Below are 16,414 nucleotides of genomic sequence, written 5' to 3' on the forward strand. Positions count from 1 at the left end.
ACTCAACTTAAATTATGTGCGCAGAGCTGAGATGATTTCAAATTTGCCTGTCAACTTTTACAAAGATCTATCCTAAACTCACTTCATGAAAATTATTAATGCTACACTGAAATAACATGTAAGTCTATGGAAATTACGTCATGTGTCCTAATATATCTGGCACGGGTCTGTGTGTGTGATAATGGCGCACTAAAAATCTCCGTTATTATTATTATATTATTATTATTATTAGTGGAGGAAACGACTTAGGTGGGAGTGGGAGCCTAGTATATTGCAATGAATTGAGTGCAACGCCCTGTAAACAGTGTAAGGGTTATATTACGGCGTATCAGCTAAACGTGGATATAGAGCACAAATGACACTTTGAAAGATGATAGAAGTCGGAGTCGTTTAACACTTTAAAAGATGTCCACGAACCTGGGTATGCTGTAGTCGTTTCAAAACTAGACTTTAATTCCGGTTCTGATATACGAAGGAATCATAATCTTTGTGCATATGTTTTATTCTATTGTTCTAATCACATCAATTGTTGGATGTACTTGGTACTCAAATAATATTCAGTGAAGGTGCAAGTACAGAGTTTCATCTTGCCGTCAAAGCTAAAACTAGTATTCAGGGCCCTTATTCTCGAAACGTTCGTAGCCCTAAGAATTCCTAACTTTGATCGTAGCCAATGTGTTAAGAATGGGCTTAAGAAGTTCGTAAGGCTACGAACGTTTCGAGAATTGCTAGCCTGGGTAGTTTCAACTACAGCAGTTCATCTTTCACTTAAACCTGAAACTAATACTCAGTGACGTTTCAAGTACAGGGCTCCATATTTCCCTTTAATCTAAAAGTACTATTCAGTGACTTTTAAAGTCCAGACTTTCATCTCCCAACAGTGCAGGCCACTAAGTGGATTCGGGTTGAGCAGTGGCGGGTACGAGTGTGCGTGCGCACCAGGCTACCGCTACAAGAACGACACCCAGACGGAACCTTTCAAAGGTGTGGACATTGAACAGGGAACCCTTCGAGACTATAAAATTGGATTTGAATGTGTCAAAATAGGTAAGCATCAGTTTCGTTTCTTGTAAATATATATACATCAATGCAAGAGAATTACCAGTTTTCTGGACAGAAAACAGTTTGCGCGAAGGCTAAAATAACTTTAAAACGTATTCAAACTCATTTACCATGTGTTCTTGCATTAAACCTTGTATTTCCCCTATGGCAAGTTAACAAATCTCAGTGAAAAAGCCGTATCAATTTGCTAACGAAAGTACATACATGGTTTCAATTTCCAGTCGTGTCACATTGTTTCAGTCCGTTGTCATGGAATTGATTAACCTACATTACGTTCACACACTACCTGCGAATGTCTGCAGCTTCATAGCAGAGTATTGGCATCCAATAATGGCCCATGTTACATAGGCACCACACAATATGCATGTGCCAAAAGCTGACGGCCATCTGTTCTACACATGCCTATAAGAGATCACATGCAGTATTTTTTTTCCAAGGTTTCTTCAAAAGTGTTGTATCACATAGCCTGTGAAGAAACCTGGAACAAATAAAGGAACACTTGTGCTTTCATGTGATCCCTTATTTTTTTGCTCAGTATATATAAGGCGAACCTTATCCTGATATTGTGTTGTTACGTATCCGCAGATCTAAATATGTTACGGTAACGTTGTCACTGGTCTATTCATTTCATGCTCGGGTAGATAAATCTGTGGAAAGGAACAGGCTATTGATTAATATTGAACGACATCAGATCACTGACATACACAAAGTTTGAGATAAAGTTTTTTGCAAAATATCTGTGTTTATATGTTTCCAATCTTGTGGGACATTCTGACATCGAAAACAGATGAGCAAGGTCTGTCCATTACCTTTGGAGACAATAGAAGGAATAAAGTTTTGCATGTGTAGGATAGTATTGTACAACGTTGAAACGTGTATGGACATAATTGAACTGTATTTTTTTTTGTGAGACTCACACGTTCAAACTGAACAGCGCAAGAATGCATGACGTCACAAGTTATGTGACATCATAGACAATAATAAGTAGTACTGCTTCTCATGACTACTAACATTTTAATCTTATTTATTTTTTTAGATATCACAAGCATGTGTGACTGACGAACTTTCAAAACAATTGAATTTCCGACGATATATCGAATAGTTGGTACCTAAAATTGAGTGCCAGTACCGTTTATTCAAACATTATCAAAGTTATATTTAAAATGAATTTGCTTCCATAGATGAAGTCATTATCGGTAAAAGGGACAAAACGGTATTGACGGACAACACTGCCCAAGACAAGCAGAAGGTCCTGAACATAACGACCGACAACTGCCTTTCCAAGCCTTCAAGCGACCTTGTTCTCCCTTACAACGAGGAGTTAACCAAGCATTTCAAACCTCAAGGTCGAGTAGCAGTTCGTCTAGGACAATTCCTCAGCAGCTTTCTTCAAACTCAGTTCAAACCAGGACATGGTAGTCAGTTGTATCCCCAGCAAAGCCTGAACAAAGACCAACTGTTTGCTGAAGTCGCTGCCAATGTCCTTGGCGATATTCAGATAGTTGCCAGCGATGCCTACATCATGCTTAGCAACAAGGAGATTGAAAGTGTGTACATAACCAAGAAGATATCTCCCTCTGATAAGAACCCAAATGATCATGTTGTGAAGTCCTCGTCCATGAGGAATATGACAGAGTCGGTCTTCACGGATGAGAAGAACGTATGGAAAACGGCTGTGTCTGGTCTGAGGACAATCAATGCCGAGCCGTGGATGAAGATAATACCCAATGCCAAGACTCTGACCCAGATGAAAACATGGACGTATAAAGTTCCTGATTATAAACAAGGGAAGTGGGGAGCCCCGACCTTTGTGTGCGACAGCCGTGTGATGGAGTGGACCCTGAAGTACACCATCCCGATATTTGGGCCCCGTGAGGGTGGAAGTAGCGTAGAGTTCAGGTAAGTAGAGCCCAACTCTGTATGTTTATTAATACCGAAATCGTCAAAATTTGGAAAATCGTTTCTTAATACATATACTTTCGTTGTGTTCATTGAAATTGCTACGTCCTGATTAGCTGCATTTGTCACGTGTCATTCCATTCATTTAGGGTAGACACTGGATTCATTGAGGCATGAATTGAAAAACTGACATGCAAACTGTATAAATGTAACGGATCCGGAATATGCCGAATGTCCTGTGAATGACGATAGGGGTAAGCAGAAAGGGAATTCCCTCGACTGTAATTGAGATTCCGCGGAAGTCCGCAGTGGTGAGAGAGATGTATTTGGGAAAGAATGCAATGACACGTGACCACTTCAGCTAATCAGTATGCAGGTATTACAACGAACATAACAATTCCATTATTTCCCAATGAACGAAACAATCCAGTGTCAACCTTGAAACATATGTACTCTTATCTAACGTGCTTAGCTTCTGTTGTTGCAGGGGAGCCGTATCGGTGTCGGTGTCGGTGCCAAAGTCCATGCTGCTCACTGACGTGTAGACGCAGTCAATGGAACCTTGCAAGAAATAAATCGAATTTGAATTTTTATTACGTTATTGACATTCTGTACTGAAATAGATAAGTCCATGATGAATTTATTAACACTGATATGAGACGTACCCACTGTTATTGTAAGTAACTCAGATATACTGTAAGCCATTAAAAACGCAATTGGTATTTGTTGTCCTGAAACTTACAAAAGTTCTATTGAAGATTTTTTCCTGCGATACAGAGGATGTAGGGATAAAAGGCTGTTATTCTGGCCCATTTCGAGTTCGAGTCCCGGAGCATTCCTCTCACATGAACTTTGATACTTAAAACTGAACCTGTGACATTTCTCGGAAACACAATCACATTCATGAAACACGTTGTGCACATGCATTACCTGCACCCAGGCCCTGTAAAAGCACAAGGAATTGAGGAACTCAATCACTTTGAGAAAATGCCACACTTGACACAAGACGAAAGGAATCAGGTTATCGGTATGGTCATCCACGGTGCTTCAGATGTGATGATTGCCAGGCACTTTAATGTGCATCCATCCACTGTAAGTCGACTCAGACAACGTTTTCGAGCTACCGGAAGTGTTGCTGATCGGCCGCGACCTGGTGCACCACCTGTGATAACAGCTCGATAAAACCGCAATATCCGAGTTTCACACTTGCGAAATCGGTTCCAAACAGCTGATGATTAGGCAAGGAGGACAATTGGGACAAGTCAACGTCATTTCAGCGCCCAAAAGGTGCAAGGACGCCTTGCTGCCTTGCCACAGACCATCAGAGGCTGCAGACCATCCAACAGCTGTTCCTGAGAAATGTGTGTCTTTCAATGCCCCAAAGACTGTGAGCATGTCTTGCAGCGCACGGTGGACACACACGATATTGACTGCAAGTGACCCCTCCTTTGTGTGATGTTGTTGTTGCGTCACTGATGTTGTTGTTGACTGGACATTTTCAGATGAAATTATTCACAGATGTTCACTTAAAACATATCTGCCAGTGAGGTTTATATATGTTGAAATTAGTGTGAGTAAAGGAAGTATGTATGTCAAATTGCATTTTTAATGGCTTTCAGTATATTTGATCAACTATCGAAATACTGCCATGTGGCATGCAATGTTGTACAGAGGTAGTTCTGTGGCTTGTTACCACAGACGTCTCGTCTAGAATACTGGTAGAACTCTCTGGAGGGAGAAAGGTTCCACAAAACATACATGAGAGTAAGTGAATGGTTTTAGTTTAACGACACGCTCAGCAATATTCCAGCTATATGGCGGCTGTCTGTAAATAATCCTGTCAGTGATCAACAGAATGAACACCAATCTACGCAATTAGGATACGATGCCATGTGTCAACCAGGTTAGCAAGCCTGACCCAATCCCACTAGTCGCCTCTGACGACATTTAAACCTCGATGTCGTCCAGATAGTCTCCAGACCCGAAGGACAGGACGACAAGCAGCACGAGAGATTTCATAGTTTATCGGACACGATGAAAACACATTTCTACACGCGTTTGCAAGTACTGTTATAGAGTAAAACGTGGCACCATAACCTTAGAAAACTGTAGCAAAGTCTACCTTTGAAATGATGCTTACATTCATGATAGCTTAACTAGCTTTGGTTTTGGTGAAAACAGATTGTCCCAAGTTAACACGAGCGTTAAAGAAACGATTGTTTCGATGCTGTCGGTTCACTGTTGAAGTTGATATCAAAGACAGAATGCGTTGATTGTGCAAGGATTTATATTTTGTTTAACGCCGCACTCAATCTTCTGCTATATGACGTCGGTCTGTAAATAATCCATTCTAGACCAGACAATGCAGTGATTGACATCATCAGCATCGATCTACTCAAATGGGATATGATGACACGTGTGATCAAAGTCTGCAAGCCTGACCACCCAGTCCCGTTGGTCGCCTTTTACGACAAGCGTGAGTTGCTGGAGAAGAGTGGTCGACTTCAGAATCCCATACTTGTAAAAGGATTCCTGTGGGATCTGTTGGTCAGGCTCGCTGACTTGGTTGCTGCATGTCATTGTGTCCAAATTGCTCAGATTGATGCTCGGTTGTCTGATCCCCGACTCGAATATTGACAGACCGAATCACGTAGCTGAAATACTATGGCGTTAAACAACAATAAGACACAATTTCTGGTGAACCGTCCTCAGTCATCAGACTACGTAATACTGATCAGGGACAGGCAGAGAGCTGCTTTCTCGATTAAAAACACGTGACGTCACAACTAAAGCAGTACTAGTCACGGTATCATGACGTCACACGATGTAGTTGGATCTGCGTGTCACGTGACGTTATTGTTGTCTACCTGCCTAGATACACAGCCGCATTCAACTCGATCTCGTTATTTTGTCAGTCTATATTTCCCCTACGATGCCAGGACAAACAATACAGGTCGTGTTTCAACTCAACAACCTGCCTCCAGAGATAGATGCCCTGATTAGAGCCGATAGTTGTGTTAAAATCGGAGTTCTGGGTTCGATCCCCGAACTTGGCTCATGGAACATCCCGCAGATGCTGACTGCCGGGCCGTCGGAGACGTGAGGAAGGTGAAGAGTTATCTGCCCATATCGGCCACCTTCAAGTGGCCATGGCTGGTGACAACGCATGATGCACAGGTTTTGTACTGGGACCCAGCAAGAAGCAGATAGTGAGTAGTTAGTTTGAGTGAGTGAGTGAGTTTGGTTTTACGCCGCTTTTAGCAATATTCCAGCAATATCACGGTGGGGAATCGAACCCGGGTCTTCGGCGTGACGAGCGAACGCCTTAACCACTAGGCTACCTCACCGCCCCCAGTAGTTAGTTTGAACCATAAGCATCGAGTACATGTGATTTGTTATTTGATAAGCTGAGTATACTATGTCAGCTCTGCTCCTCCTGCAGCTGCATGTCGTATAGTATTTTGCTTATTCAGGTTTTGAAACCCTTTGTATAGACATTCATGCACCATTTGTCCACGAAGCTGTGGACGACTGTGTGTTTGAAACATTTATGTGTCGTTTAACGCCGCACTCAGCATTTCTTCAGCCATATTACGGTAGTCTGTTAATAATCAAATCGGGACCAAACAATCACATGATTGACACCATGAACATCGGATCTTGACAGGTGTTTGATGTCAGTCATGTGGATTATTTTCACGATACGCTGTAATGGGTTCATGTCTGAAGAATTACCTTGTCACGGTTGTTCCCCTCGCAAGTACATGTTGATACAGCATAACATCATTACATCCTTTACACGCCCGAGTACAGACATAGATTTGATTTACTCCCTCAATGTAAAGTATTTTGCCTATAGTGTGTCATTCTGGGATAATTATGTAACAGTTTATACTTCATCTCCCTAAAAGGCAGTTCGACTTTATCTCACATAATTAATAACATTAACCAGTCCCAATCAGAAACCAGCGTTCAGTTGTGCAATCACACCAACTTCATATAGAGTATATTGTACGACACACCCATTCGTACAGGCTCAATTCTGATTAGATTATATTTAAGTCTGTCTGTTGCAGGACAAGTCTGAACTTCTTCAGCGGCACCATGAAGGTCCGATGGGGTTTTAAACACACCCAGTTCATCTCCCGCATATGCCGAGCTGACATCCGCACCAACTACCAGTGTCAGCCAGGAGAGGTGTTGGCTGTGGCGGGTTCTGAGGCCTGTCTGGGGCCATCCGCGCCAGAGAATACCCGTCGAAATATGTATACTGGGTTGTCCACACTGTCCTGGATTGTTCTGTCAACTACCACTGGAAGTAGGTTGTTCTGGATGAGGCTACTAGAACCATCAGATCCTTTGAGGTGCGCTGGAACATCCATCTGAACACCGTTTCTAAGAATCAAACGAAACTGCGAGTCCTTTATCGAACATGGAGACCCTGTGTAAGGGTGCATCCCCAGCTACAGCCAGATGACGTGTGATGTTGCTCAGGATTAAAATGAAACTCGAAAACAAGTACATATTGTTTAAATCTACTCACTCACCTTTAATGACCTACTGTTAGGGCTGACATACAACCCTGTTACTGTTCGTGGATTTTTTGTAATTTTGAAATGTAATGTTGATAATGAAGTTAAATTTTGGTAATGTTCCCACCTCGTTTTTCTTCAGGCTAAAAGTTTGTGATTAATCAGGCATGTCCGGGTGTGGGTGATGGTTGTGGGAAGACGGGTGACAGGGTAGGGGGTGTGGGAAGACGGGTGACAGGATGGGGGGTGAGGGGTATGGGAAGACGGGTAACAGCGGGGCTGAGGGGTATGGGAAGACGGGTGACAGGGTGGGGGTGAGAGATGTTGGAAGACGGGTGACAGGGTGGGGGTGAGGGTTTGGGAAGACGGGTGACAGGGTGGGGATGAGGGTTTGGGAAGACGGGTGACAGGGTGGGGGTGAGGGGTTTGGGAAGACGGGTGACAGGGTGGGGTGAGGGGTTTGGGAAGACGGGTAACAGAGCGGGGTGAGGGGTTTGAGAAGACGGGTGACAGGGTTGGGCTGAGGGATGTGGGAAGACGGGTGACAGGGTGGGGATGAGGGTTGTGGGAAGACGGGTGACAGGGTGGGGGGTGGGGGTATGGGAAGACGGGTAACAGAGCAGGGGTGAGGGGTTTGAGAAGACGGGTGACAGGGTTGGGTTGAGGGTTGTGGGGAAGACGGGTGACAGGGTGGGGATGAGGGTTGTGGGAAGACGGGTGACAGGGTGGGGGTGGGGGGTATGGGAAGACAGGTAACAGAGCGGGGGTGAGGGGTATGGGAACACGGGTGACAGGGTGGGGGTGAGGGATGTGGGAAGACGGGTGACAGGGTGGGGGTGAGGGGTTTGGGAAGACGGATGACAGGGTGGGGGGTGAGGGATGTGGGAAGACGGGTGACAGGGGGTGGGGATAAAGGGTTGTGGGAAGATGGGTGACAGGGTGGGGGTGGGGGTTTGGGAAGACGGATGACAGGGCGAGGGATGTGGGAAGACGGGTGACAGGGATGGGGGTGAGGGAGAGACAGGTGACAGGGTGGGGTGAGGGATGTGGGAAGTTGGGTGACAGGGTGGGTGGTGAAAGGTTGTGGGAAGGCGGATGACAGGGTGGGGGTGAGGGATGTGGGAAGACAGGTGACAGGGTGGGGGTGAGGGTTGTGGGAAGACGGGTGACAGGGTGGGGGTGAGAGATGTGGGAAGACAGGTGACAGGGTTGGGGGTGAGGGTTGTGGGAAGACAGGTGACAGGGTGGGGGTGAGGGTTGTGGGAAGGCGGATGACAGGTTGGGGGGTGAGAGAGATGTGGGAAGACAGGTGACAGGGTGGGGGTGAGGGTTGTGGGAAGACAGGTGACAGGGTGGGGTGAGGGTTGTGGGAAGACGGATGACAGGGTAAGGGTGAGGGATGACGGGTGACAGAGGTGAGGTTGAGGTTTTGTGGGAAGACAGGTGACAGGGTGGGGGTGAGGGAAGACGGATGGCAGGGTAGGGGGTGAGGGTTGTGGGGAGGCAGGTGACAGGGTGGGGGGTGATGTTTGTGGGAAGACTGGTGACAGGGATGGTTGCAGGGAAGACGGATGACAGGGTGCAGAAGGGGTGAGGGTGGGATGACAGGTGACAGGGTTGGTTGTGGGAAGACGGTTGACATAGTGGGGGTGAGGAAGACAGGTGACAGGTTAGTGGTAAAAGTTATTGGAACACAGTGACAGGGTAGGGGTGGGCTGAGGAATGTGGGAAAATATAACCGTTTGGGTCACACACAATAATGCATCAGTATGTGATTTGAAAATACATGTATTATACATCAATCGGTTTTACAGCTTTATAGAAAAATGTGTGAAAACTGTAATGTGGTTTCAAGTTTGAGATGTCTGTGTATCGTTCACATTTGGCAATGAAACATTTTAGAATAAAACAATAAAATACGTTCTTTAGTTTCTTCTTGTTTCGTCCTAATGTCAACACACGTCAGATTATGACTGCATGTGCTGGAAGGTAATCACAAGAGTGAGACTTTTCTTGTGTTCGGGTTTTATGATTTTGTGTTTTGTATTTTTCTTTTGTTGTTTTCTTCTTTTTTCTTTTTTTCACAGCACTGTTAAGTAAAGTGGAAGCTAAAGTCACTTTCACACAGGGTTATTACAGTCTACACACACTAGTTAAACGTAGGAGAGGTATTCCAGCCACCTGTCTCCACAAACACATCCAGTCGGAGGAGGCTCAGCCAAAATGAGCTGTGTGTTAAATGAGTGTGTATGTGAGTGACACTGCTTTGAACATGATTCAAGTTATATCCCGATGTGTCACTAGAGAGCTTAATGTGGAAAGTGATGACTGTGGTGAAACCCTACAGCATGGATGTTGTCAGACAGATACTAAACGTTTGGATCGACCCTTAATTCGAACCCGAACATCACTGGATTCTGGTGTGCGCAAGGGACGCAACTTTGAACTGCCAAGTGCAGGTCCTTGGGACTATTACAACTTGCCGTACCCTGTGGTACATTGTGTTTACTTTCATCACTTTGTAAAAAGACAGCAGAGACAGAAACACGTGTAAGGACACCCTCTATATACATGCACAAAGTATGCACGTCAGTGTGCTGCAGCACCGGGGACTTAGACGCCCGTAGTCCAATGCTACATCACTTTGTACAACGACAAAAGATGAAAAACATCCTCTATAACTGGACAGAAAATAATGACGAACATTAATTACAGTTTATATATAAGTAGACACGATATATTTTCTCCTACATATGTGCAGTTCCATTCTTCGTCGTATCTCCCAGCATATACTCTTCCCTGGGTGTTCTTCTGACTCGTTTGTAGGTGTGGAAACCTGTGCAAAATACGACCATAAGACGATTTGGACATTAAACTTTTAGAATTACCATACACTAAACGCCTAGAGAAACGTTACCAAATGACTGAGGTACCTATCTTCAGCTGGCGTTGTGATGCGTGAACGTCCACTTCTTGGTCAGTCTGCGGTGACCCAAGTCGGTCTGAAGCCCTAAATAAGTCTTATAACCGTGATACTGTGGCATCCGAGGGCGTTGGCAACGGCATTGTATGTCGACCCCACCTGCACCATCCCAATGGCTCGTTTCACCTAAATATGAATGCATTTGAGAAAATATTTTTCGTGATTTGCATAAAGCTGTCTTGTTCAACTTTCTTTTAAACTAATACCTTCCAACAAATCTTTGATAATTTTTATGTAATTCATAAAGGCAGGAGGGTAACGTTTCTTTGGCGTTTAGTGTATACAAGACAGCTGAATACTTAGGAGTGGAACGTTTGCCCCGTCATGTGTGATGTTTAGAAATCTGACAACTGACCAGTGCTCCAGAAAATTTTAGCTGTTGTCATTTATATTACTCTCAAGTTATCATCCATATTGGGTACTGATGTTATGCTCAAGATTATTCGACAAAGTTACTAACAGTAATTTCTATAAGAACAACCTTTCAAAGTGGTGGCAGACTAAGCAGCGCCCATGTTTTGAGGCTTAGATTTTAGACATTCATATCGCGCCACTTCCAGGCTATATATCTGTTCAAAGTGCACAACCTGATCATTATTACCCCGGATAGCCCAAGCTGCTAGGCTCTAGAAGGTTAATAGTCACATTCTGCTGGGTGAACAGAAGCACTTTTGAACAAACTCACTTGCCAAGGTGAGACCACATGTATCACATGTGTGCTTCGTTGCAGGGCAGGACTGAATTCGAAGTCCCAGAAGCTCTGAGTAGTCAAGCTGTCACACACGGTCACCCATCCAAGATCTCTCTGTGCTCAACGTTGTATTGTAGAATTCGGTCCAGATCTGGTTCTGGTAATCAAGGAGTCTAATAACACTGCAATGAAGGCGTCGATATTTCCATATAACTATGCTAACATTTCATATCTCAGTGCCTAATAATGACATATACTATCGGAAAAGTACCACACTTCATGTAAAAGTGGTGTAAAATGTTGTTATTAATATAATGGTTGGTCATTCGTCTGATCAATATTTTATTACAACAAATTCTGTGACAACTTCAACCAAAGGCTTGTCCAACTCTGCATGCGTTACAAGCTTGGTTCTGATCCTGTTATAGACTTCCTATCATCTGATCCCAGAGATGTTTTATTGGGGACACGTCTTGAGAAGCGGCCAGCCATGGCAGTACAACAGAGCCATGGCGCTTTAAATGTTCGCTACAATACATGCAGCGTGTGGGCGTGCAGTGTTCGACAGCAATGTGATGTTACGAACATGGCTTTGGTGCTGACAAACGTATATAGTGAACTGGGCTTCAAACCATCATAGGTTCCTGACGTGCCCAAGGGACGCAACTCTGCAGGCGGAATTGGCCACCCGGGTAACCCGACGTCTTTCTGAAAACCTGTCGACCTTTGCAGGGCCATCAGAGCTGCCCAGATGAACCTGACTGGACTCACCTGTAGACGGTATACTGTTCAGCCTTGTCAGGTGTTGTCTTCCACACCAAACTGGACGTGCCTGACGGAGACGAAGGAGAAAGGTTATTTATATTGTTGGGTGTCGGGGTTGGATGTTGTGATCCCTCAATCTGTTGCATGCGGTTCTGCCATTCGTTGGTCCTAACCAGAAACTGTACGCCCTCTTAATGTGGCAGATTCCGTACATGCACAAACAAGAAACCGGTTGTCACAGGTTCTGGCAGATGATGCTCTACAGAACATAACATTTCCAAATTGATAATACTGTGTTTCGATGAACATTAAAATGCCTGTCCAGGGCGCCGATCCACAAAAAAGTTCGTAGAGCTACGACATTCGTAAGCCTATGATAAACAATAGAGTTACGACAGGTCGTATTAACATTACGAACAGCTTTGTGGATCAGGACCCTATACGTTCAGTGTCAAGGGCGGCGGGTAGCCCAGTGACCATATAGCTTTAGCTCGTCACGCCGAAGCTCCGTGTTCGATTCCCCAAATGGGTACAATGTGTGAAACATATTCCGGGCGTCCCCGGCCGTGATATTGCTTGAATATTGCTAAAAGCCGCGTAAAACCCAACTCATGATCAGTGCCATTCCAAATTACTGCATACCCATTTTGGCTGGTCGACTTCAGCACCCCATACTGGTGGTAAGAGGCGGTGACCGACAGGATACGGTGGTCAACCTCGCTGCCATGGATGCTGCATGTCACTGTGTCCAGATGATGCTCAGAATGATACTCAGGGAACCACTATGTTGTTTTGATTTGAGGAAAACTTAAGTTATTTAAAACTGACTTAAGTTGGTTTGATGAATACGACACCTCAGGACGTCAGTTACCGGAAGTTGTCCGATTCCCGTCTCGATTATTACAGACCGAATCATGTAGCTGGAATAATGTGTCTAACAACAATCAGACAAAATTCTGGTCAACCGTCCTCAGTCATCAGACTACGCAAAGACGTATCTTTGGACTACGTAATATTGATCAGGGACAGGTAGAGAGCTCGATTATAAATGCGTGACGTCACAACTAAAGCAGTCACAGTATCATGACGTCACGCGATGAAGTTGGATCTGCGTATCACGTGACGCTATTGTCTGTCTGCCTAGATACACAGCTGCATTCAACTCACTCCCGCTGTTTTGTCAGTCTATATATTTCCCCACGATGCCAGGACACTATACAGGTCGTATTTCAGCTCTACAACCAACCTCCTGGGATAAAGGCCATGATAAGAGCTGATAGTTGGGTTAAAATCGGAGACATAGCAGGACGTGAGGAAGGTGAAGAGTTATCTGCCATATCGGCTAAGTTCACGTGGTCGTGGCTGGTGACAACGCATGATGCTCAGGTTCTGTACTGGGATCCTGCGAGAAACAGACAGTGAGTTATTAGCATGAATAATATGCAATTTATTAATTTATTTATCGAATTTCTTATGTGATCAGTTGGGTATACTCTGTCAACTCCGCTCATCAACTGCATGTTGTCCAATTTCATTATAAAGGTTTCTAAATCCTCTTGTTTCGAAATTTACACCATTTGTCCAGGGACTATTGAGTGTTCGAACCATTTCTTTGTCGTTTAACGCCGCACTCAGCACTTCTCCAGCCATTATACCGTAGTCCGTAAACATTCGGGACCGAGACAGTCCAAAATTGACATCGTGAGTATCGATCCACACAGTAGGATATGATGACATGTCAGCAAGATTGAGCCTCTTAAGCGGTGGTTGATGAAGATCATTTCATTAAAAAAAGCAAATGTATCACATAGGCGGGGAGTTGCTGTGGTCTGAGAGATTTTAATAAATGACCATTGGAATTGAAGTGTGTACTTCAGTCAGTCGTGTCGATTATTTTCCCGGCGCCCTGTAGCGCTCTCATGATCGAGGAGTTACCTTGTCATGTATGTTCCCGTCGCAAGAACACGTTAATAAAGCATTAAATTGTTACATTGTTCACACGCCCGAGTACAGAAAGAAATTTGATTTCCTTCCATCTTCTCGTCTTGTTTGTCGGGGACAGGGTAGACTAACAACCAGTCTCTGAAATGAACATATTTTACAGACAAAACGCTCATGCTAAAAAACCACAATATAATGAAAGAGGCCTGAAAAGGACTTCTTCATTTCAGAGAACTTGAGCTGTGGAAATCTAGATTCGCCACATTTTCTAACTTACGTTGGGCTTATGCTTCAGGGTCTGTATGACATACCAGGGATAACGATGTAATTATCTTTACTTCATCTCTCAAAAGGCAGCTCGACTTTGTCTCATATGATACATAACATTAACTAGTTCAAATCAGGAACCAACGTTCAGTTTTCACACTGATGTAATAATAGGGATACATTTATTCATACGGGCTAAATTCTGATTGGTGTATACTTGAGTTCATCTGTTGCAGGACAAGTCTGAACTTCTTCAGCGGCACAGTGAAGGTCCGGTCGGGTTTGAAACATTCTCTATGCCGAGCTGATATTCGTTCTCAATACCAGTGTCAGCCAGGAGAGGCGTTGGCTGTGGTGGGTTGTGGTGTCAGTCTGGGTTCATGGGAGCTAGTGGGCCCTGCATCGACGCCAGAAAGAACCCTTCTGGATACTGGGTTGCCCCACCTTGTCCTCAATATTTCATGTCAGCTTCAGCTGGAAGCGGGTGGTTTCTGGATCAGGCGACTGAAGCCGTCAATTCTTGGAAACATGCAAGAACATTCATCTGAAGTCTCCATCAACATGGGGGGGCCCAATGTGTACGGTACATCAGCAGCTACAGACAGGTGACATTTGATGGTGCTCGGGATGCTTGCAACGAAATAGATCGTAAATGCTAACTCGAAAACAAATTACATAATTGTTTTAAGAGGTCTACTGACTGACTGTCCGGCTAGGAGTTAGGCTGAATATTTAGGAGACAATGACATGAGTTTTCCACATTGTACTGCAACTTCAGGTACAAAGGCGTTAGCAGCGACCCTGTTCAGGTCGACATGTACCCCTGCTACTGTTCGTGGGATTTATTTATATTTTAAAGAATGGTATGTTATTAATGGGGTTTGGTGGTGATGGTGTTCCCTCATATTTCTCAAGGTTAATGGTTTGTGATCATCAGGCGTGTCTGCAGGTTGGAAACAAAACAATTTGTTTCTGTTGTAATTTGTTTGGGCTCCTTTTGGGATCTAAAATCTCATGGAATAATAGTTGGGTCAAGTGGAGTGTGGGTTGCTGGTGTGATAAATAAATGTTGGGGGAGGGTGTAAGGTGGGAGTGGGAGGGTTGTGTGTTGTTGGGTGATGATAAACGGGTGTGGGGTGAGAGGTGGGGGATGAAGCGGGTGACAGGGTAGGGGGTGAGGGAGGCGGGTGACGGGTTGGGGTGGGAATTAAGACGGATTGTGGTGGGGGGTGAAGGGTGTGGGGATGAGGCTGGTGCCAGGTGGGGGGTGGGTTTTTGGGATGGTTGGTTGGGGTTATGGGAACACGGGTGACAGGGTGGGGGTGTGGGATGATGGGTGACGGGGTGGGAGTGAGGGGCAGCAGGGTCAGGGTTAGGGAAGGCGAGGGTGACAGGTTGGGGGTGTGGGATGATGGGTAACAGGGTGGGGGTGAAGGGGGGTGGGGTTAACAGGGTCGGGGTGAGGGATGATGGGTGACAGGGTAGAGGTGAGGGAAAGCAGGGGGATATGGTGGGAGTGGGGGATGGCCAGGTGACGGGATGGGGGTGGGATGTAGGGTGACAGGGTGGGGTGTGGGATGTGGGTGACAGGATGGGAGTGTGGGATGTGGGTGACTTCGGTTGGGGATGATGGGTAACAGAGATTAGGGAGTGAGGGATGGCCGAGGTAACAGGGTCCGGGGTGAGGGATGGCGGGTGACAGGGTGGGGTGTGGGATGAGAATTTGGTGACAGGGTTGGGGTGTGGGATGGCAGTTGACAAGGGTTAAGGGGATGGCCAGGTAACAGGGTTGGGGGTGAGGGGAAGATGATGAAAGCACAAGGTGGGGGATGAGGGTGAGGGAAGGCAGGGTGACAGAGGTGGGAGTCGGGTGACAGGGTGGGGGTGTGGTATGATGGGTGACAGGGGTTGGGGTGAGGTGAGGGAGGCGGGTGACAGGGTGGGGGGTGTGGGTGACAGGGTGGGGTGTTGGGTGGCCGGGTGACAGGGTGGAGTGTGGGAAGGCGGGTGACAGGGTGAGTGAGGGAGATGACGGGTGACAGGGGTGTGAGAGTGAGGGAAGACAGGTGACAGGGTGGGGGTGGGATGGCGGGTGACAGGGTGGGATGAGGGTGAGGGAGAAGAGGCGGGTGACAGGGTGTGGAGTGGGGATGAAGAGGGGTTCCAGGGTGGGGGTTGAGGGTTTGGGATGACAGGTAACAGGTTGGGGTGAGGGGTGTCACGAAGATGGGTGGCGAGGTGGGGTGAGGGGTTAGGGAAAGGCGGGTGACAGGG

General features: G+C 45.7%; 2 protein-coding genes across 2 annotated transcripts in view; one reads left to right on the forward strand and one right to left on the reverse strand.

The window, feature by feature from the left end:
- The window catches only part of LOC124258252, a 10,155-nt gene extending 6,601 nt beyond the window's left edge, over nt 1-3,554 (forward strand). The window contains exons 4-6 of the mRNA XM_046692322.1: nt 882-1,047; nt 2,244-2,961; nt 3,449-3,554. Coding sequence (XP_046548278.1) covers nt 882-1,047; nt 2,244-2,961; nt 3,449-3,506 — 942 coding nt within the window. The 3' untranslated portion in view covers nt 3,507-3,554. The remainder of the gene's footprint in view (nt 1-881; nt 1,048-2,243; nt 2,962-3,448) is intronic.
- Nucleotides 3,555-7,650: 4,096 nt separating this feature from the next.
- Nucleotides 7,651-9,135, reverse strand: LOC124258242 (extensin-like). Its single transcript, XM_046692310.1, has one exon. The coding sequence runs from the start codon at nt 9,133-9,135 to the stop codon at nt 7,651-7,653; it is 1,485 nt and encodes a 494-aa protein (XP_046548266.1).
- Between the last annotated feature and the right edge of the window lie 7,279 nt (nt 9,136-16,414).

Source organism: Haliotis rubra, unplaced genomic scaffold (assembly GCF_003918875.1).
Source record: "Haliotis rubra isolate DU_JTF1 unplaced genomic scaffold, ASM391887v1 Scf689, whole genome shotgun sequence".
Lineage (NCBI taxonomy): Eukaryota > Metazoa > Mollusca > Gastropoda > Lepetellida > Haliotidae > Haliotis > Haliotis rubra.